This window comes from Rattus norvegicus, chromosome 3 (assembly GCF_036323735.1).
Source record: "Rattus norvegicus strain BN/NHsdMcwi chromosome 3, GRCr8, whole genome shotgun sequence".
Classification (NCBI taxonomy): Eukaryota; Metazoa; Chordata; class Mammalia; order Rodentia; family Muridae; genus Rattus; species Rattus norvegicus.
In genome coordinates this window covers 98,209,690-98,231,029 of record NC_086021.1, presented here as the reverse complement: position 1 = coordinate 98,231,029, position 21,340 = coordinate 98,209,690, and the positions used below count along the sequence as shown (strand labels likewise).

The 21,340-nt window shown below is 40.1% G+C and overlaps 1 protein-coding gene across 14 annotated transcripts in view; it reads right to left on the bottom strand.

Annotated features, from left to right (window-relative positions):
- Nucleotides 1-21,340, bottom strand: part of Ambra1 (autophagy and beclin 1 regulator 1) — a 189,251-nt gene that overhangs the window by 114,847 nt on the left and 53,064 nt on the right. For 9 of the 14 annotated variants that reach the window (NM_001134341.3, XM_008762030.4, XM_063284451.1 and 6 more), the window contains 1 exon segment: nucleotides 1,828-1,914. The exons of 4 other annotated variants lie outside the window; for them this stretch is intronic. In NM_001134341.3, the coding sequence (NP_001127813.3) occupies nucleotides 1,828-1,914 (87 nt within the window). 14 annotated transcript variants of the gene reach the window in all.

The following is a 21,340-nucleotide window of genomic DNA, read 5'->3' as shown; positions in this document are numbered from 1 at the left end:
AGAGGCAGAAAGATCACAAATTTGCGACCAGCCTCCACTGGCTACACAGTGAGCTAGAGGTCAACCCAAGCTGTATATTTGGCCCAGTCTCAGAAACAAAAAACTAAAGTTTCCCAGTCGAAAATTTCTGAGGATGAGATTCCTGCTGCTGTCTGAAACTCACTATGTAGAACAGGCTGGCCTCAAATCCAGAGATCTACCTACCTCTGCTTCCCAACTGCTGGAGTTAAAGGCGTGCATTGAGACAGCAGGCTTGAAAAGAAACTTTATGGCAGAAAGTTGTATTGATTGTTTTATGATTCTAGAAATTGTGAAACTTTCCCTTCTCTTTTTAAGGACTTATGTTTTTCCAACATAATTAGAGACTAATATAAATGTCCTTGCTTTGATCACCACCTGAATGCCTATCTAATTTTAAAGTCTCCACCTCTGCTGTCTGGACCCTTGGATTTGGTACTCCTGGGATAAGGGAAACACTGTAGGACCATGGAAGCCTTTGTTCCTACTGTTCCTACTATCTTGGTGAGAATGTGCACTACTGCAACAGAACTGTGGCAATGACAAAATCACTATCTCTGCAGTCAAGTTGGTCTATAAAGGTGTTTCCGGGTAGACAGAAAAACCTTAAGACTCGTTTAGTTTTATCTGGCCTATACTTTGACTTCCCTAGCCCACCACTGTAAGTTATCCATTTTCTTATACTATTTAAATAATAGTCAAGTCAGCTCTTTTCAGATCTAAAAATGTCATCAAATCCAGCTATGGCAACCACATGAGGCTGCTCTTTACTGATAAATGTTGTCCTACAACAACTCAATGTCCCGGCCTTGGTTTTGTTAGCAGCACTAGGAACTTTAGGATGGTCCCTTAGGCTCAAATGAAAAACATTTCTTTCCCCCCAACTTTTAAAAATTTCAGGCCCAGAAAAATGTTTCGCTGGGTGGATAAAGGAGTTTGCTGTAAAAGCAAAAGGGCCTATGTGCAATTCTCCAGCAACCATGTAAAAACTAGGCATGACCCAGGTATCTGTGATTCCAGCACTTCAAGAAACAGAAAGAGGGATACCAGGTCTGCCTATATACAATGGCAAACTTCTAGTTCAGCAAGAAAGGCTAACTCAAAAATGAACGATGATGACGATGATGACAACAATGATGATGAAAATGATAATGGGAAGAACAGAGAAAGGCTCCAAAGTCTTCATCTGGCCTCTGCATGTGCCCACACCACAAACACACACATATACACCCATCCACACACACACACACACACACACACACACACACACACACACACACACACACAGTTTCAGTAACCTTTCAAATGTCTTCTAAAACAGAATAAAGCAAACACTTTAGAAAAATGACAATTTCATTCCATTATGCTTCCTTTATCTCTTCTTTTGAATAGTGTCTAAAAACTGGCTTGATTTCTTTTTTTTTTTTTTTACCCTTTTGCTATTGTAAATTTGTTTAATGTTAAGTATCTTCCCTACAAATAAAATGTTCAAAACTTTGGCTCTTCTTTTGGCTGTCCATCTCACAGCCAACAGCCTCTTGAGTAGCAGGAAAGAATACCTATGCCCTCTACAGGTAGGTACCCGAGTGTCCCCCAAAGGACCATGGCTCAATTATAATCCTCTGTCACCAGAGATGCCATTCACTTACCTGCAAGACTCCCCATCACTTGAGATCCCTGCCTTAACACTGTGACTTAAGAGTAAAAGAGCACCAGGACCAGAGAGGCACAGGTGGGGCTTCCCACAACTTGGCAACCCCAAGGGCCGCCCCTCCCCCCTCCTAGTGCCATTTCTCATTTTGGCCTTACCTCGCTGGGTCTGGGTAAATTGGGTGCTCTCTGGATCCTGCTCCATCATAACGGGATAATGAAATGAGGGAAGACTCCAGCAGCCTCCTAGCAGAGATTAAAAAGATGGCAATAATCCCTGTCAATTTCCAACTCAGAGCTCAGTCATAAGAGAAATGGGGGAGAGGTAAATAAGATCCCCCTTCGCAGTCAGCTAGCATCTATTATCTGGGGTGTTACCCTTCCAACAATTTAATTATATAGAAACATTAATAAATGGAGCACTACGGAGGTCCGTATGGACAGGACCACCGTGATAAGCTGAATGCTGTTCTTCAGTGAAATACTCGCAATGCAGCAGAAATGTGACCTTATACCTCTTTATTGCTCCTTCAGCAGACAAACGGGCTAGAAGCAACAGAAAAGGAAAATAAGGCATAGAGAAAGAGAGCATCACACAGTTATCCTGGCAATCAGCTCCTGTGCACCGTCACAGTCCACACACCCTCACCTACGCCTTCTACCCTACCCACACCCTCTTTGTGAGAAAGAGTACACTTTCTCTTAATAACTTGCAAAAACCTTTCCTTTTATTATCCTGACCCATCATAAATTCCAACTAATGATAGTAACACGCATTTTATCAGGTGGTTTTTTGGGTACCAGGCCTCAGCACACTGGAGATCTTAAGAATTACTAGATACACAAGAACACTGGGACTAGAGAATTAAGTACATGGGCCCACGACACACAACTATTAAAGATTCCCATGAGGCCTGTTTAAACTCCCGAATGCTTCAAATCTCTAATGTTGTACTATACAACCTTCCAGAGGCTAGGTAGGAAACAAGTGCCTACTGCATGTAGCTATGGTGAGTAATAAACACTAGCAAACAGAAAGACTGGAATCCTATCACTCAGCTATAGCCAATTATTACCAAGCTCCAACCCGGCTTCAGTATTGCTGGCTTGTTGGATTTTGAATAACCAAAATCTAGATTTCTGCATGAAATTTCATGGTTAAGTTTTAGCAAACAAATACAGCAAAGGTTATTTAAATAAAACACATCCAATAAACATGTGTGGTCCAGGGGCTTCCTGGTCTACCATACTACTTCCCAGCTCACTCATTCATATATATATATATATATATATATATATATATATATATATATATATATACACACACACACACACACACACACACACACACACACACACATGCTTGGCAGCCATGCAAACTCCTAATGCAGAACACATCTCAAAGGAAGTAGTCTCAGAAAAAAACTGCATATTGTTCCTCTCCAGAAGCATCTTGCCTGGCTCTCCCAGGAGCAGGTCTCCGGCTCCCTGCCAGATCCTTCCTTAAACAGATCTGCAGGGTAAGAACAGCAGCTACCCTTCTTTTCCAATTGAGTTAAGAAAATTCAACGTTATTAAAACCAGCTGGCTTTAGGTATAGTCACGGGCAGTCACTATCCCAGCAACTGGCCCACAGTGGCATCTCCAGTCACAAGCAAGACAGAAACAATTGACACCCAGCACCTTAGCTTTACCCATTCTGCGTGGATAGGCAACCATTAAAGTATATTTTCTACTACGATATGGCCAAACTTCAAAGAGCAGTCAATAGAAAGAATACAATATACCCAATGAAGAAGAAAAGAAGGTAATAAAATCCACCTTCTCTCTAGTGATATCACTATTTGCAACAGCAGAAATGTTCTATTTCATTATTCTAAAACACACTTTTTTTCATATTCCAATGTGTCGTAAATTGAGATACATCTTAAATTATGTGATACAGATTAACTAGCATATTTCTCTTTCTTTTCTAACATTACAACAAAAATAATGTCATATCTAGGTCATTCAAATGCAAAACATTGGGGCTGGGGATTTAGCTCAGTGGTAGAGCGCTTACCTAGGAAGCACAAGGCCCTGGGTTCGGTTCCCAGCTCCGAAAAAAAGAACCAAAAAAAAAAAAAAAAGTTTCATGTCAAATGCAAAACATTGTGATGGTTAGGGAAAGTCAGTTTTTAAGAAGGCTGTTGTGCAAGTCATTTATTTCCTCTTTATAAAGCCTTATTTCTTCTTTTTATTTTTTATTTTTATTATTTTTCCCTCCATCTTTATTAAATTGGGTATTTCTTATTTACATTTCAATTGTTGTTCCCTTTCCTGGTTTCCAGGTCAACATCCCCCTATCCCCTCCCCCTTGCCTTCTATATGGGTGTTCCCCTCCCCATCCTCCCCCATTACCACCCTCCCCAAAACAATCACGTTCACTAGGTGTTCAGTCTTGTCAGGACCCAGGGCTTCCCCTTCCACTGGTGCTCTTACTAGGCTATTCATTGCTACCTATGAGGTCAGAGTCCAGGGTCAGTCCATGTACAGTCTTTGGGTAGTTAAAGCCTTATTTCTTAACTGACACATAAAAACATACAGGAAAAACCTGTTTATTTCCTCAAATACTTTATCATTTATATTGAAAACTGTGAATTTTTTCCAGTTTCTTAAAATATACAGTATATTATATGTTATTATAATTAACCCCCTCTACAACAGCACTTTTTCCCCCTTGTTTGAGACATGCTGGCCCAGAATGAAAACTATTCCGGTTTCTGGCCTCGAAGTGTTGGGATTATTCATATCCTAATGAAACCTTTTTGTTCTAAGCTATAAAACTTAAAACCCATTGACCAACCTATTTTACCCATATAGTACTAATAACATCATTCCCCAAGAGCAGGGTAAGAACTGAAGAATGAAACAAGGTCTAGGAATAGCTGCCTGCCTTTAGAACCCAAAACTCAAGTGCTCTTCAAGTGATGCTGAGTATTCCTGACTCTAAATAGATGCTTAGTAAAGCAGAAAGCCTTTGGTGAGAAGGCTTTCAGAGTGACCTGCTTTGTGAACTGGATAAGTTATAAAACAAATATTGCCCACTACCAACTATGTCAAGGCAGTGACAGAGCTCAGAGGGAAATAAGAAGGTTTATCAGGGATGCTAAAAGAAGATTCCTAAACTTAGAACAATCTAGATTAGACGTCAATTTTAGTGACTCCATTTGATATCTTACATATTCCAGTTCCCATCCTAACTTTCTATTTTAATCAGGAAGACTTCTTATAATCAGAATAGCATCAAAATGTTAAGCTTTGTACCAACAAACAATGCAAAAAATTGACCAGTCAATGTTTATATGTACATGTGTAAGAGTGTGTGTTGGGGTAGGGGGAGAGGGGGAAGGGGGAAGGAGAGAAGGGAAGGGAGAGAAAGGGGAGGGAAAGAGGGAGAGAGGGAGAGAAAGGGAGAGAGGGAGAGAAAGGGAAGAGGGAGAGAAAGGGGGAGAGGGAGAGAGGGAGAGAAAGGGAGAGAGGGAGAGAAAGGGAGAGAGGGAGAGAGGGAGAGAAAGGGAAGAGGGAGAGAAAGGGAGAGAGGGAGAGAAAGGGAAGAGGGAGAGAAAGGGGGAGAGGGAGAGAGGGAGAGAAAGGGAGAGAGGGAGAGAAAGGGAGAGAGGGAGAGAGGGAGAGAAAGGGAAGAGGGAGAGAAAGGGAGAGAGGGAGAGAAAGGGAGAGAGGGAGAGAGGGAGAGAGGGAGAGAGAGGGGGAGAGAGGGGGAGAGAGGGAGAGAGGGAGAGAAAGGGAGAGAGGGAGAGAGGGAGAGGAAGGGAGAGAGGGAGAGAAAGGGAGAGAGGGAGAGAGGGAGAGAGGGAGAGGAAGGGAGAGAGGGAGAGAGGGAGAGAAAGGGAGAGAGAGAGGGAGAGAGGGAGAGAAAGGGAGAGAGGGAGAGAGGGAGAGAAAGGGAGAGAGGGAGAGAGGGAGAGAAAGGGAGAAGAGGGAGAGAAAGGGAGAGAAAGGGAGAGAGGGAGAGAGGGAGAGGAAGGGAGAGAGGGAGAGAGGGAGAGAGGGAGAGAGGGAGAGAAAGGGAGAGAGGGAGAGAAAGGGAGAAAGGGAGAGAAAGGGAGCGAGGGAGAGAGGGAGAGGAAGAGGGAGGGAAATACTTGAAATCAAGAGAGTCAATCCAGATGGGCAACACTTCTTCACATATATAAATCACTGATGAAACAAATTCTCTGCAAGGAATAAAAATAGGTCTGACCAATTGGAGTGTATTAAAGAATGAACCAGAGATATGAGATAAACAGACATTACCACTCGCATGCCTAGGATCCTCAAAGCATTCTCCATCCTAGTACCAACTATGTGCAGGGGAAGGGATGGAAAATGGCATGAGTAAGTGGACCAGGGTAGCAGCTGTGCTCTACCTTCTGCTCTGGCACACACAAATATAATCTGACTTAATAATCTATCACACAATTTGATAATATGAAATCAGGAAGGACTGAAGGTTCAGTAAAATTTGTTCAAGTTTAAAGTTGCCATTTCCTTTTGACCTGTAATCTCAATGTAGAAATATTTTATAGAGTCACCAAAACTCTGACACAAACAAACAAACCAACCCTCTTTTCTCTAACAGCTAGCCTACTTTATCTTCCGTACCAGTAGTGGCTAAGTGAAGAACAAGGGCCATGATACCTTGAATTACTGGAGATCAGGAAGAAAACACTTTAATTTGTGCTTTATGTATAGCCATGTGTGTAAATTACACAAGGGCTACTTAAAAGCCTTTCACCAATAACAGCATGCTTTTTAAAAAGCCCAAAGGCCACTTCTCTATCAAACAAATGTGAGATGATTCAATATTTTTTTAAAAACTTAACAAATGTAAAAATATGAATATAACAATAGTCAACCATAAAAGAATAATCAATTCAGATATAGGTACAACAAAAGAGAATAATATAACAGATGTGACAAAATGCAAACATTTAGAGAATGTAAGCAAAGAGCATTTGAGAATTCTTTTATTGTTTTTGCAATTTTTCTGCATGTTGAAATTATTTTAAAATAAAATTGATGTCCCACCAATGTAAGTAAGACTGAGGCCAAGAAGGCTGCCATGAGCAGCCTGAGCCTTGGTGTTTGAAACCCTGTCAAATAAAATACATTAAAAGTGGTACAGATCTGTGATCCCAGCACTTACAAGGCTGAGGCAGGAGAACTGCTGCTGAATTCAAAGGCCAGGCTGGGCTTCTGAGTGGGAATCTTTGTCAAAACAAAACAAAACAAAACACCCAGTAAGACAGTGTATTCCATTAATTCCAGCACTCAGGAGACAGAGGTAGGAGGATCGTCTTGTGTTTAAAGCCATCCTGATCTACATGGCTAGCTCCAGACAGCCAGAAATACATAGGAAGACCTTGTCTCAAAACAATAAAGCAAAGAAACCCAGCCCCCACCCCCAAACACAGAAAACCACAAGTGATGAGTATGATGGTACATGCATAATAATTCTAGCTTTCAGAGGGGGAACTTAAAAGGATCAGGGAGGGGGAGCAAGACCCATCATGGCTACAGAGTAAGTCTAAGAACAGCCTGGCATATATGGGACCCTGTCTCAAAACCAAAACAACAAATTAAAATAGCCAATATCCAAGGGTTTGAGGACGTGGCTCAGACATGACTAGGAGTAAAGGTACTTGCCATCAAGCCTGGCAAATGAGTTTAATCCCCAGGACCCATGTGGTGGATGAAGAAAACTGATTCACAAATTGTCCTGTAACCTCCACAGATGTGAAGTGACATGTGTATGCACACATACAGCACACAAATAACTGTAATAAGAAAATTAAATCCAATATTTAAAAATCTTTTAAATCGGGGTTGGGGATTTGGCTCAGTGGTAGAGCGCTTACCTAGGAAGCGCAAGGCCCTGGGTTCGGTCCCCAGCTCCGAAAAAAAGAACCAAAAAAAAAAAAAAAAAAAAAAAAAATCTTTTAAATCTTTAGAAGTTTTAGGAAAATCTAAAAGGAAAGGAGGTAGCATTTTCAAATTAAGTATCATTTTAAACTTTTTAAAAGTTTACCTTTGTTTTTTAAAAGTTTACTTCTTTATGTGTAAAGGTGGTTTGTCTGCATGTAATTCTATGTACCATATGTGTTGCCTGAAGAAGCCAGAAGACAGCATCAGATCCCCTAGAAATGGAGTTATAGAGAGCTGTTAGCCACCATATAGGTGGCTAGGATTTGAACCAGGGTCCAGTGCTTTTAACTGCTAAGCTATCTCTCCAGATTCTATTTCTATTTTTTAATTATATGTATGAATGCATGTCACTGTAAAGTATATACACATGGGTGCAACTGCCCCTAAAAGTGAGACGAGGACATTGAATACCCTGGGGCTGGGGTTTAGGACCTCATAACCAAGCTATCCAATATGGTTAGTAGGAATAGAATTCAGATTCTCTGTCAGAGCAGTAAATGATCTTAACCACTAAGCCATCTTTCCAGCTCCTAAAAAAGATTTTTGTTATTGTTATTATTTTGTTTTTTAAGAAAGGAAAAATGTAACCCCTCTCTATATAACCCTGTCTGTCTAGGAACTCACAGAGAGCTATCTCTGCCTTCCAAGTGCTATTAAAAGCATGTACCATCATGTCTAGCTTAAAATTTTTCTTTAAAACAGAAAACTATCCTAGGCTCTGAGTTGAGCTTTTAAAATAAAGTTTTATCATATATATCAGATATACATACACTGATCATTTTTGCACCTAATATATATAAAATCTGCAGCTGTTTTGGAGGTAGGAACCAAGGCAGAGTTGAATAATACTGAGAGAAACAATGCCTAAAATATTAACTTCCTCTGAAGAAGCCCTTTGAAAGAAAAGCTCTCCTACTTCTATTCCAAAATACATACTTACATAAAATTCCTTGAAAGACAGCCTGGCAAGGTAATTAATTCTAGCTACTCCTTTTGTTAGATACCAAAAGTTAGAGACCAGGGGGTTGGGGATTTAGCTCAGTGGTAGAGCGCTTGCATAGCAAGCGCAAGGCCCTGGGTTCGGTCCCCAGCTCCAAAAAAAAAAAAAAGAAAAAGGAAAAAAAAAAAAGTTAGAGACCAGCCTGGGCAACATAACAAGATTCTGGATGTAGGGTGGGGAATGTGATTGGAGGATACACCTCACCGTGTGTGGGATGGGTACACTGTGATGCTGACTATGTGAATGAGAAAGAGCAGGACTGCAGGATAGGGCTTAATAACTTTAGGTGTTCTAACTGCACCTCACGGAATAATACAAGATTATTAAGCTCTGCAGAGGGCACAAGTCAAATTGTAAAGTTCCTGACATTTTATACGAATGTTCTTTCTGATTAGTATTATGAGTAATATTTTCAATAGGTTCTCAGTTTCACATGGATGTTTGATAATAAGGAAAACTAAACAATAAAAGAAAGCTCTGAAGTCAAATGTGGTCTAGGAGTATGAGACAGATCATCTAGAAGACAAAAAGAACCGTCAGGTGGATCTGGTGGCACATGTCTAGACTTCCAGCACTTGGGAGGTGGAAGGAGGAGGATCACCTTCAGCTTAGTACAAGTTGGATACCAGCCTGGGCCACAAGAGACCTCATCTTAAAAACAAAAGAATACCAAAACAACAAACTTTCACTTTAATTTTAATAAACACTAAAATTTGAGAAGCAGGAAGTCTGACGTAGTCTAGCAATGACAACACATCTTTACTAAACAACTACAGCCTGCAGACCTGGTTGTCAAATTACAGAGAAAGCCAATATCCTAAAACAACAAACATTTTCAGACCTTCCCCAATCAGTGCAAACATCAAGTGTCAGAGCTACACAGCCTCTGCAGACAGAAGAGCTCACTGGTGCCTGGTGCCTTACAAGGACAATTTTCTTGCCCTGTCTGTGTGATATTTACTGTTTAAATTCAGGAGCCAAATGCAAACCAATAGCCTCCTCACATTTAAATGCTGTAGCTTGACATAGAAAGTTTGCAATGGGGATTGGGGATTTGGCTCAGTGGTAGAGCGCCCTGGGTTCGGTCCTCAGCTCCAGGAAAAAAAAAAAAAGTTTGCAATGAAATTTCCCTTTCCTTTTAGATATTCTATTCAGATATTTTCACACTTTCGATCTCAGAACTCCTTCAAAACCATGGGGCCACTAAACAACTTTTTTTTTTTTAAATAGGAGATCTACTGATACTTAAAACCTTATTTCAAATTATAAATGGCAAGAGTGCATACATTCGATTAGTGATATAATCACATTACATGCCATATAGTCTAGGAAACTCCACTGTTCCTCTGTGAAAGAATTTAGTGAAAAGTCAAAGGACATCTCAACATTCAGAAGAGCTTCTAGACTTCTGCTGGAGTTCCTGACCATACTTTGAGAACCCCTGTTACAGATCAACTATACACTACTGCCCATAAAAATCCTTCAAGACTCACATATCTAGCTCCTCCTGCCAAAAGTTCACTCTCTTAAGAGGTGGTAACTATCTTAAGAGACAGAGATCTCGGGGTTGGGGATTTAGCTCAGTGGTAGAGCGCTTGCCTAGCAAGCGCAAGGCCCTGGGTTCGGTCCTCAGCTCCGGGGGGAAAAAAAAAAGAGACAGAGATCTCCTGGGGGAGGGCAGAGAAGTGAACACTTTTCATTCCAGCACTTGGTAGACTGAAGTGGAGCCAGTTAGATTCCTGTGATTCAAGACCAGCCTGGTTCTTATTGGCCAGCCAGAGCTACATAAACAGGCTCTCTTTAAAACAAAAACAAAACAACAACAACAACAACAAAAGCCAGACCTTCTCCCTGTGATTATTTATAAACATGTCTGTGTCTGCTTTTAGACTTACAAGCTACATAAAAGCTTGTATTGGTTCCAAATCATCTTTTTATCTTCATCAAAATCCACATCCTAATTAACATGTAATAGGAGACAAATAAATATCTAAGCTTATGAATCAGCAGGCAGTCTAACTAAACTGGGAAGAGTAAGTCAGGAAGCATATCCGATTGTTCTTTACTGACCCCATGAGTCTCAAACAAGGATGTGTAATGTCAAAAAATGCACACTAAAAAAAATTCTTGAAGGAAGGTTTTTAGAAACTGCCTACATCATCCTTTGCCCTTTTGGTCACTTAAAGCACTCAGGTTAAAGTGCTGACACAATTGTCCTAATATATATAAGAAGCCTGGTCCCTTGAAGGTTCATTAAATCATGAATTCAGAGGCTGGCTTCTTGCCTAGGAAATAACCATTGTTACTCCTACACTATATGTTCCCAAGAGACTTCATAAAAAAACAGGGCAATGTTTGGAGGGAATAAAGGGGCAGTGGGTCAAAGAATTTTGCATGTAATGTTGCTTGCTAGATTTCTTAATCTTGCTCTGCAAGCCCCAGATCTGTCTCAGCGCATGCCCAGGAAGGGAGATGACAAGTCTTTATTCTTTGTAAAAAAAAAAAAATAATTGTGTGTTCTAAAATGACACCTCTATTATGATTTCCAAGTTGACATCTATGATTTAAAGAAGAGGCATCAAAGCCTCCCTATTTCACACACTAGCAATTATCATTTAAGTTATCCAGCGATAGGCATTCATCTGATCACTGTAGGGCCCTGTAGTTCTCAGGGTGCACTCAGAGTACAGGGTGCAGATGCCAACAGAACCCGATAGACATCCTGTCCCTGCTGTGAGGTGGTCCAAATCAGGACCACAGCTAAAAGGGTAACATGGGTAGGGGTAGTGTGGGAAGGCAACCAGACATACGACAGAAAGAGCTCATAATGTCTGTGGAATGGAACAGTTTTATTTTACTATGTTCAAGCAAACCAGGACACACAAAACAATGCCTTTTACCAGAAAAGCACAAAAAAGTCTTTAGCAAACATTACTGTATTCTGCAATACCTCTAGACAGTGAATGACTGACAGTGAAACGTCAGAGCACAAGGTAATCCAGCACAAATTCTGTACCTAATATGCAACATGACTAAAGTCAGCCAGACCCCTTTGGGAACATTTGACCCCCTAACTCTTTGATAGTTAGCTATTTTTCATATCTTTGTATAAATCCACCACATATTATAATTGTGAACCTTCAATTTTTAATAAAAATCACTTTTGTCTACATCTAACTCAAAGGTATAAGCTGATCTATACAATGTCTCTGGGAAACTGGGGAGGTCTGTTCACAGGCCCTAGACCAGTTTTGGAATCAGGAATTTAAATCAGAGACTTTTTCACTAGATGTTACCGAAGAGCAGATCTGTGAAAACGACCTAATACACAGCTAGGCCTCACACACATATCTCACAAGCTGCAGCTGGAATATACGTTCTTTATTAGGCAACATATACACTGAGGGAGGGGCAGTGCATCCTAACTTGTTCCCCTAAAGTCATAAAATGATTTACAGAATTCCACAACTATGACTTCTGTGTTAACTTGATCCAGATAAATCCTAAAAGTCTACCCCCATTAATTCTGTAAAGAACATGTTGACAGAACCAATACCAAGAAACATGTAACTATCTCCTAAGCTAGTTTTTCACAACTTTATTGCTAAACTGAAAACTTAAAAACACTTGACTAAGGCCAGTCATTAAAAGTAACAGCCACTGGGTGGCACCTTTAGTTCAGCATTCAGGATGCAGAGGCAAGAGGATCTTTGTGAGTTCCAGGACATCCAGGACCACACAAAAAAACCCTGTCTTGGAAAACAAACAAACAAACAAAAAACCAAAAACAAAACCCAAAAAACAAAACAAAACAACAGCAACAAAAGGAGTGACAACCAGGGTTGGAGAAGTGGCTCAGCAGTTAAGAGCACTTTATGCTCTTCTAGAAGACCTGAGTTTCATTCCCACGTGGTGGCTTACAACGGCCTATAACTGCAGTTTCAAGGGGATCCAATACTGTCTTCCTTCCTCCATGGGCACCTGGCATGCACATGCTGCACAGATATACTTGCAGGCAAACACCCATATACATAAAATACAGTGATAAAACTTTTTTACAAAAAAACCAAAACACAACAGACTTTGACTTGACCTTCACATAGTAAAAATACTATATAATAGGAAGTAAAATCTTAGAGTCCAAACCAGAAAGGCAAGGCAAGGAAGTAAACAGAGCCTTACAAGAGATGGAGAAGAAAGCAGAGTAAGCTTGGTTTTATTAACCATCACAAGGGCAGCTTTTTTTCAGCTCACATCTTCATGTACCAAGTTTCTTAAGCTATAGAAATGGATAAGACTCCAGCAGGGTCTCAATAGTCCATGGTTAGTTCTTGAACTAACACAGAGCTGGGAGTACAAGCAACTTTTTGTATTGGAGGTTCTGACTGCCTCTCTTGGTGACAGTTGACTTTGCTGATCTGCCTCTGGGGATGTACTACTTGTCCTTCCACCCTGTTCTTGATTAACAACCACATTAATCCGGACTCAGCATCTGAGAATCCACTGGAATAATTTTTCTACCATTTCCCTCTGTCTAGACAACATGAAATTGTCATAAGTGACACCTCAAGTACAATTAGTAGAGAAACTGCAATTTCCACTCTCCTCCTCCGTTCCCCAAAAGAACTGCACATTAACGTCCTCCACCATGTCAATCACACCACCCTGATGAAAATTAACTCTGAGGAGTCTGGAAGCCATTTCGTTTCCAGCTTGCTAAAGATTTTGTAGCCCCCGCTATAATTAGAACATGTAAATTGCTTTCTTTTTACTAGCACTAATGGCTATAATTGAAGTGATCTGAATGTCTACTGAATGGATACCTGTGTAAAAAAAAAAGATTCCTCATAAATACCACTTTATCCAGCTGCATTTTATTTAAGAAAATCACAAACAAAAGAGAAAAGACAAAGTGGGGGCAGTGAAAGGCATGGAGCCACCAGTACCCGGGCTTCTGTAACTACCTTCAGAAGCCACTTTGAAGTCACTGCCAGTTCCTTTCAAGATGCCTCATTAAGACAGCAGACAGATCAAAGGACCACAAATCATGAAATACACTTTATCAATGTTTTCTGGAGGAGGGTTCCCCAGGGGACACTTGACGATTTCTAGAGACATTTTTGGTAGTGGCAACTGGTTTGGGGGAGTGTTACTTATGTAACAGCAGGAATACTACTGAATACCCTTCAAGGCATGAGACAGCCTCCCACAATGAAGGGTTATCTAACCCAAATGGCAAGAGGGCTGTTGTTGCTAAACCTCCTTGACATACTTTAATGGTCTGAGTTTAAGCAACAGAAATTCTAAATACAAAAATGGGTAGAGATCTGGGATCCAAGTTTCAGAATTAGGCAAAATGCAGCTTAAGATACATCCTGTATCACCATCGCTTAGGCTACGCAACCTAGAGTTTATTCTTGTTTTCCACATTTGATGGGAAATCCCCATCTCATAAATGTTTATGATGAGTTAAGAACACATGTAAGTCTGGAATGTAGCTCAAGATAGAATATGATTGAGTCTAGCATGAACGAGGCCCTGGGTTTGATATCCAACATAAAATAAACAATATTAAGCAATCGGTCACTATGTCGTCCAATATTCAGCCATTATATTTTACTCCTTTGTATTGCAACCACTATATAAAGGAATATAAAATACACTGCTCATTCAACTCATCAGGTCTAAAGGGGGATTTGTCAGAAAGATATTTGAAGATTAATACTATAAAAACTTAAATATAGGAACATAAATTACACAGACCACATCCAAATAAGATGCTTATAAGAGCAGTCCATCCAACCACTAATACACACTATAAATACTAAGATTTTTGCTACTGGTTATGTATATATCAGTACAACTGGAGTACACCTTATCTAAAATGCCTAGAACTAGAAATGTTCCTATTTTTGGAGGTTTGCAGATTTAGGAATATTTGCATAGAATATAGGTTAAAGAATCTCAGATCTGAAACTTGTCCTTAATCACAGAAAATCAGAGGCAAGGAGATCTCAAGTTCAAGGCCAAGTTGGTCTACAAGGAGAATTCCCATACAGCCAGGGCCACAGAGAAACATTGTTTCAAACCACCCCAATCCCTAAAATCTCAAATCTTAATTATGAAATTTTTGCTGTCTTTTTTTTTTCTGAGACACAAGTTTCCCTAGGTAGTTCAGGTTGACCTTTGGCTCAAGATACTCCAGGATCCTCCAAAAATACATTAAAACAAAGAAATGTGGTGCCAAATACATATCTATAAACACACACACACACACACACACACACATACACACACACACACACACACACACACAAACTGCGAACAAAGAAGAAAGCTAGCTAGAGACAGTGGCCTGGAGAAGACACTTCAAAATATGTGAAAGTGAACCAGGACTCAGTACTAAATGCATAGGTAGTCCAGTGGTTCTCAACTTGTGGGTCAAACCCTTACATAGGTCACCTATGGAAAACACAGATAGTTACATTATGATTCACAATAGTAGCAAAATTATAGTTATGAAGTAGTAGCAAAAGTAATTTTATGATTGGAAATCACCACAACATGAAGTCTTAAAGGGTCACATCATTAAGAAGATTGAGAACCACTGTCCTAGTCTATACTTAGATCCAAACAGCACTACACAAAGACCTATAAGCAACTAAGGAAAGCTAAAAGCAGGAGAGGTAGAAGACCCCAGTTGGTTGTCCCAGTGCCAAATAGCCAGCCCTGAAAATATACACACAAGTAACATTATATGGACTGAGTTATATTTAGAAAAAAATTAGATATACATATATACACATATGCATGCAATAACAATTAGTGGGGAAAAGGCATGAATTTAAAGGAGAATAATGAGGGTTATATGGGAGGGGTTAAACAGAGTAAAGGGAAGGGAGAAATGTAATTATAAGATCAGAAAAATAAATGGCAAATTAATATAACATATTTTTAAAATTAAGAAAAGTTAAAAAGGAAGTGGTGAGGGAGAGAGTTCAAAGGGTAAAGTACTTGCCACACAATATGGGGATCTGAGTTTGATCCACCAGAGTCCATGTATTTTTGTTAAAAAAAAAAAAAACTGTACAGGACAGTGTACACCTTTAATCCTTGACTTGGAGTAGTCAAGACAAGAAGATCCCTAGGGCTCAGTGGCTAGCTAGTCTAACTGACTCAAGCTCTATGTTCAGTGAGACACTCCACATCAAAAAGTAAAGGTGGAGAAGAACTGACATCTGAAATCAACTTTTGGCTTCCATACAAAAATAAAAATTAAGAACATTCTCAATATTAGGTACAACACAACATAGATAAACCTTAAAAGTATGATGTTAGCCAAAATAAAGCCAAGCAAAACAGACAATTGCTATACTTATAAGAATTACATTAGATACTAGGCATCATAATACGGGCATACAATCCCAAGTAAAAAAGACTGAGGATTAGGAATTCTAGGCCCTCTTAGGCTATAAAATAAGATCCTGTTTCAAACACAGATATATTGTAGCAGGGATATAACTCTATGGTAGAGTACTTGACTAGCATATATGATTCCCTCCCTAGGTTCAACCTTCACCACTGAAAAAACAATGTATGTGTATGTATAATCTAATCAGACTCAGGAAACACAAGGAAGCTAGTAGTTGCCAGAGACTTCTAGAGTATAGAATTCAATCAGGCAAGAAGAAACACTTCAAGATTATTGAACAAGACAGGCCCAGTGGTTCAGCCTTGTGATCTCAGCTATTCAAGAGGGGTTAAAGAAAGATCACAAATTCAAGGACAGCCTGAGCAACTTCAGGAGACACTACTTCAAAATGAAAAGCTGGGGCCAGTGAGGGGACTCTGCAGGTAAAGGGGCTAAACTAAGCCCGACAGGACCTAACTCAGGTGCTAACCTGAGTTTTTCCCTGAGACTCACTTGATGGAAGGAGGGGCTGATTCCCAAAGTTGTCCTCTGACTTCCAAATATGCATTACCATAGCACCCTTGCCTCAATCAAATTAACAGCCAGGTAGAAGTGGTGAACACCTTAATCTCAGCACTTGGGAAGCATAGCAGCAAGTGGATCTTTGAGTTTGAAGCCAGCTGGGTCAAGAAGTGAGTTCCTACACAGTAAAACTCTGTCCCCCAAAACCAAATAAATAAGAGTTGTTTTAAGAAGAAAAACTGCAGCTAGCATGGTGGTGAACATTTTAACCCCAGCACTGGGGAGGTAGAGGCAGAGGCAGGCAGATCTCTGAATCTGAGGCCAGCCTCGAGTTCCAGGACAACCAGGGCTACACACAGTAACCTTGTCTGGAAAAAATAAAAAATTAACAAAATTAACATAAAGAGCTGGAGAGATTGCTCAGTGGTTAGTGGCACTGACTGATCATTCAGGGGATGCAGGTTCAATTCCCAGCACTCATATGGAGGCTAACAACTATCTACAACTCCAGTTTCAGAGGATTCTAGCTTCCTTGAGCAAAATATGCATATATTTACAGACATATATGCAGACACCATACACATAAAATAAAATAAAATATGCATAAAATACCTAAACACATAAAATAAAAAATCTTTTTTAAAAAAAGTACAACAAGGGTTAGGGCTATAGCTTGGTGTTAAGAGTGCAGAGCATGTGCAAGGCTTTGATTTTAATCCCAGTACCATCTTAATCAATCAAAGATGTACTATATAGCAATGTGCATTTAGCTAATATTGTATAATATACTTGAAAGTTTGTTGAGGATAATCTGTCACATAAGGGAGGGGTGGTTCTATCTGCCACCACAACAAAAAGAAACTGATAACAAGCAAAATGAATAAAAAGGACAGCAGAGAAGGTGGCTGCAGAAGTGCAGATCACTTATGTGATCATGTAGAAAAGAAAAAGGAAAAGAGGCAGAAAGATTTATGCTCACATACAGCAAAGGGAAAGGGTATGGTGTCAACAAGTTCAACCATCAATGACAAGGTCATAATTTCAGTCTTAGAGTCTTTTATTAATACAATTTTCTACTTTTGTTCTCACTTGATTTTAATTTCCTGGCTAACAACCAAATCAAGTGCCCATCCCTCTATCAAGTGTGATCCGTTCATAAGGAGAGAAAGATTTTATATAATCCACTCACATAGTCCAAATGAAGGTAGTTCTCATTCTGTGTAACTTCACAAAATGGAGAACTGCTCACTTAAGTGAGCCCCATCCAGGAAATCAGTTTGGAACCCCACTTCTTTCCCCTCTGGAAACAAAGGAGGAGTCTGTTAATTGTTGCTATTAAAAAATCAGGCAGTTTCTTAGGTGAGAGGGCTGTCAGCATGTCAGCTCATAACCAGTAGGGAAGCCTCTATGGCTCAATTAGGTAGGATAGATCTTATAGAAGCAAGAGTCTAATGCCCAGTGCCTCCCTCTGGCAAAGCTGCATGGGGAAGCACATAGAAAATGCTATTTCTACCCCTAATCATTAATAAAATGCAATGATCTCACATATGAAGTTGACTTAAGCACCATGAAGTCAGCCTAGCGTAGGCTAAGGCAAGAAAGTCATGCCAAACCAGGTACATTTATAAGTTCAGCACTGGGCAGTATAGACAAAATCAAAGTCATCTTCAGATACACAGAAGTTCTGAGGCTAGCCTAGGTTTTTTGAGCTTGTCAAAAACAAGACAGGAGTAGGGAGGGAGAGGGGTAGAGAGAGGGAGGGAGAGAAAGTCTATGCTTTCCCCCAGCACCCCTGTAATTTTGGGGGAGGAGGTAAGGCAGCAGTATGGAAACTGCAAGGCTGAGGCAGGTGTGCCTGCAGCACTAGTACTGCAGATACAGAGGGAAGAGGATCACAAGCTGAGGGTCTCCTAGTCAACACATGGAATTAGCTCAAAGCCTGTCTTCACTCTAATAGCAAGACTCAAAAAACCCAGAAGAAAGAATCTTTGTCTTGGCTTGAGGAATAACTATTTAACTGCTGCTGAATATTCAGTGGGGATGCATATTATTAGTATTACCATATTTTATGGGGTTTTTTTCCTTCCAACAAAATCTAGAAATCTAGATTTAGGTGTGAACCTGAAAATTTTAGAAACATCTTATGGGCCAGATCTACTTGAAGACTGTCATCTCCAGATTAATTTAACAGGCCCCCTCCCTGAAGCAGCATCTGTTTACACAAACATCATAAGGGATGAGCAAAAGGACTAGAGAGGCAGCTCCATGGGACTCTTACAGAGAAACAGAGTTCCATTCCCACTCCCTACACCAGGCAGCTCACAGTCTGGGGTAACTCCAATCTCAGGGAAATTGGCATCTCTGGACCTCATAGGCACAGGGCATGCACACAAAATTGTTTGTTTGTTTTTTAAAGAAGTAAACATGAGATGTACTGGAACACACACACACACACACACACACACACACACACACACACACACACACATGAGTAATCCAGAAGGGGAAACTATTGCATAGCTCTGTTGGACTGAGGCCCATTACAATAGGCAAAATATATTATGCAAACAGAATTCCCTTTATCTGGTGTTATTGTCTTGAAACACACTCAAATGTATCCTTTAGAAGATTTCTCTGAATAGACAATAGGGAGGAGGACCAAAAGGGGGGATGGAGAGGGGTGAATACATGGGAAGTTTCTCTATGTATTTACAGCACACATACAAATTTTACCACAGTCTCCTTGAAACTTCAATCCCTTGAGCTGACAGAACGATTACATCTTTTCACAGTTTGGTATGCACACAAAGCACATGGCCTGCTCTACCCCATTCAGCCTCAGAGAAACAAGAGAAATAATTTAGCTCGGCCCTACCAGGTGCTGATTTGACCTTCAGTGAGAGAAGGGTTGTTTGTCAGGCATACCCCCTGGAAGACCTGGAGGTCATCCCTTTCTAAACTGCCTCACTGACACAAAGTGCCCAAAACAACCTTAGCAAGGCTAGATGACTGCTTCAAGGTAGAAAATATAAGAAGCAAGCAATTCCCAATTACAGATACCTGTTGTTTGTGGAGGTTTCTGTGTGTAGCCCTGGCTGTCCTGGAATTCACTCTGTAGGCCAGGTTATCCTCAAATTAAGACATACACCTGCCTGTGCCTCCAGAATGCTGGTACTGAAGGCGTGTCCTACCACATACGACTCTTATGCACCTCTTAACCATTGAAAAGTCTCACAGGAGGTGCTGCTGGGGATGCAGCCCAGTGAGTATTGGGAAACTGAAGAAGCTGAAGTCAGATCTTTCAGTCTGGAAAACATAGAAACCCTGTTACATCATTCTCTCTCCCCTCCACCCTCTGTGTGTGTGTGTGTGTGTGTGTGTGTGTGTGTGTGTGAGAGAGAGAGAGAGAGAGAGAGAGAGAGAGAGATACAAAACAAAAAATTCTTACCACCTACAAAACCCAAAATATTTACCTTGTCAATGTTTATCTTATCCTGTATAGAAAGTTTGCCAACCCTAATGTGAAAGAAGAAAAATGATCACACCTAGAATTCAGACTGACTGGAAGACAGATATAGTCTTCAGATATAGACAGAGCATCTGCTTAGCAAACAGGGCTGTGGGATTAATTGCCAGCATTTGTCCAAGAAGAGTAAGCTGGTACATACCTGTAACCCTAAAAGACAGAAGGACATCTAGCTGGCTAGGTTTTTTCTCAAAACACTAAACCTTAAAGTAGGTAAACAGAAAAAGAAAGAAAGAATAACATCAAATTATATCTCTCCCTCTACCTATTCTTACATTCATATTACCAAAGATCTTGCATTGCGTTGCCTACCTAGTCTAGGACCACTCACTGTCTTATAATTAAGAAACAGCTGCCTGGGTATTCACAGTCGTTTCGTAAGACAAGGACTGTATGGTCTGATGTCAGAGATGTTAGGGTTTTCTCCTGTGAGCATGGAAAGTACACAACACCTGGATCTAGATCAACAGGAGTCTTTTTCAAGATGTTTCTGAAAATCCAAAGACGGGAGAATTTACCTCTGTGAAACTTCAGACTCTAGGACAAAAAGCAAAATTATGTGTAATGATCTTTGAAATTATGTTCAATAAAACAGGAAAGAGGGAATATTTTAGGTCATCTTAAAACTAGTAATAATAAACACTCTATAATTAATTATCACTCGCCACTAATAGTTAAAATTATTGGCCCTGGCAATTCCACTTCCAGAACTTTCGGAAACATATACATGAACATACAAAAATGTCCCAGTAGTGCAATACAGAAACAGAAACCATCCAGATCACATCATAAGGAACAACTAACTACGGCTAGAACACTGTATCACTGTTAAACTATCAAACATGGAAAGATGCCTGGTACAGTATGAGAACTAAGTAACCAATGAAGAACTGTTGGTCTATACAGAGGACAATTGGGTGACACAGGATTGTTCAGTTATCTTCAGCACTGGCTTCACAGAGAACTTCACTTTCTATAACAACAGCACATTTCTGAAAAGTTTCAATGTTTTTAACAAGTAAATCTATGTTAGTTCTATAAGTAAGAAAAACCCAGGCATTTCCATTTATGAAGCTTTGCTCTGTATAAATTTTCCAAGCTCTCCCTTTTGCATATTTATTATAATACATCTTCTGATTTGGGGATTGTGGGGGAGCACTGTTGAAGATGATTGATTCTCTCATTCATCCATTCAGATGCCCTTCCTACACACATTCAAAACCTTTTTTTCTTTTTCTTTTTCTTC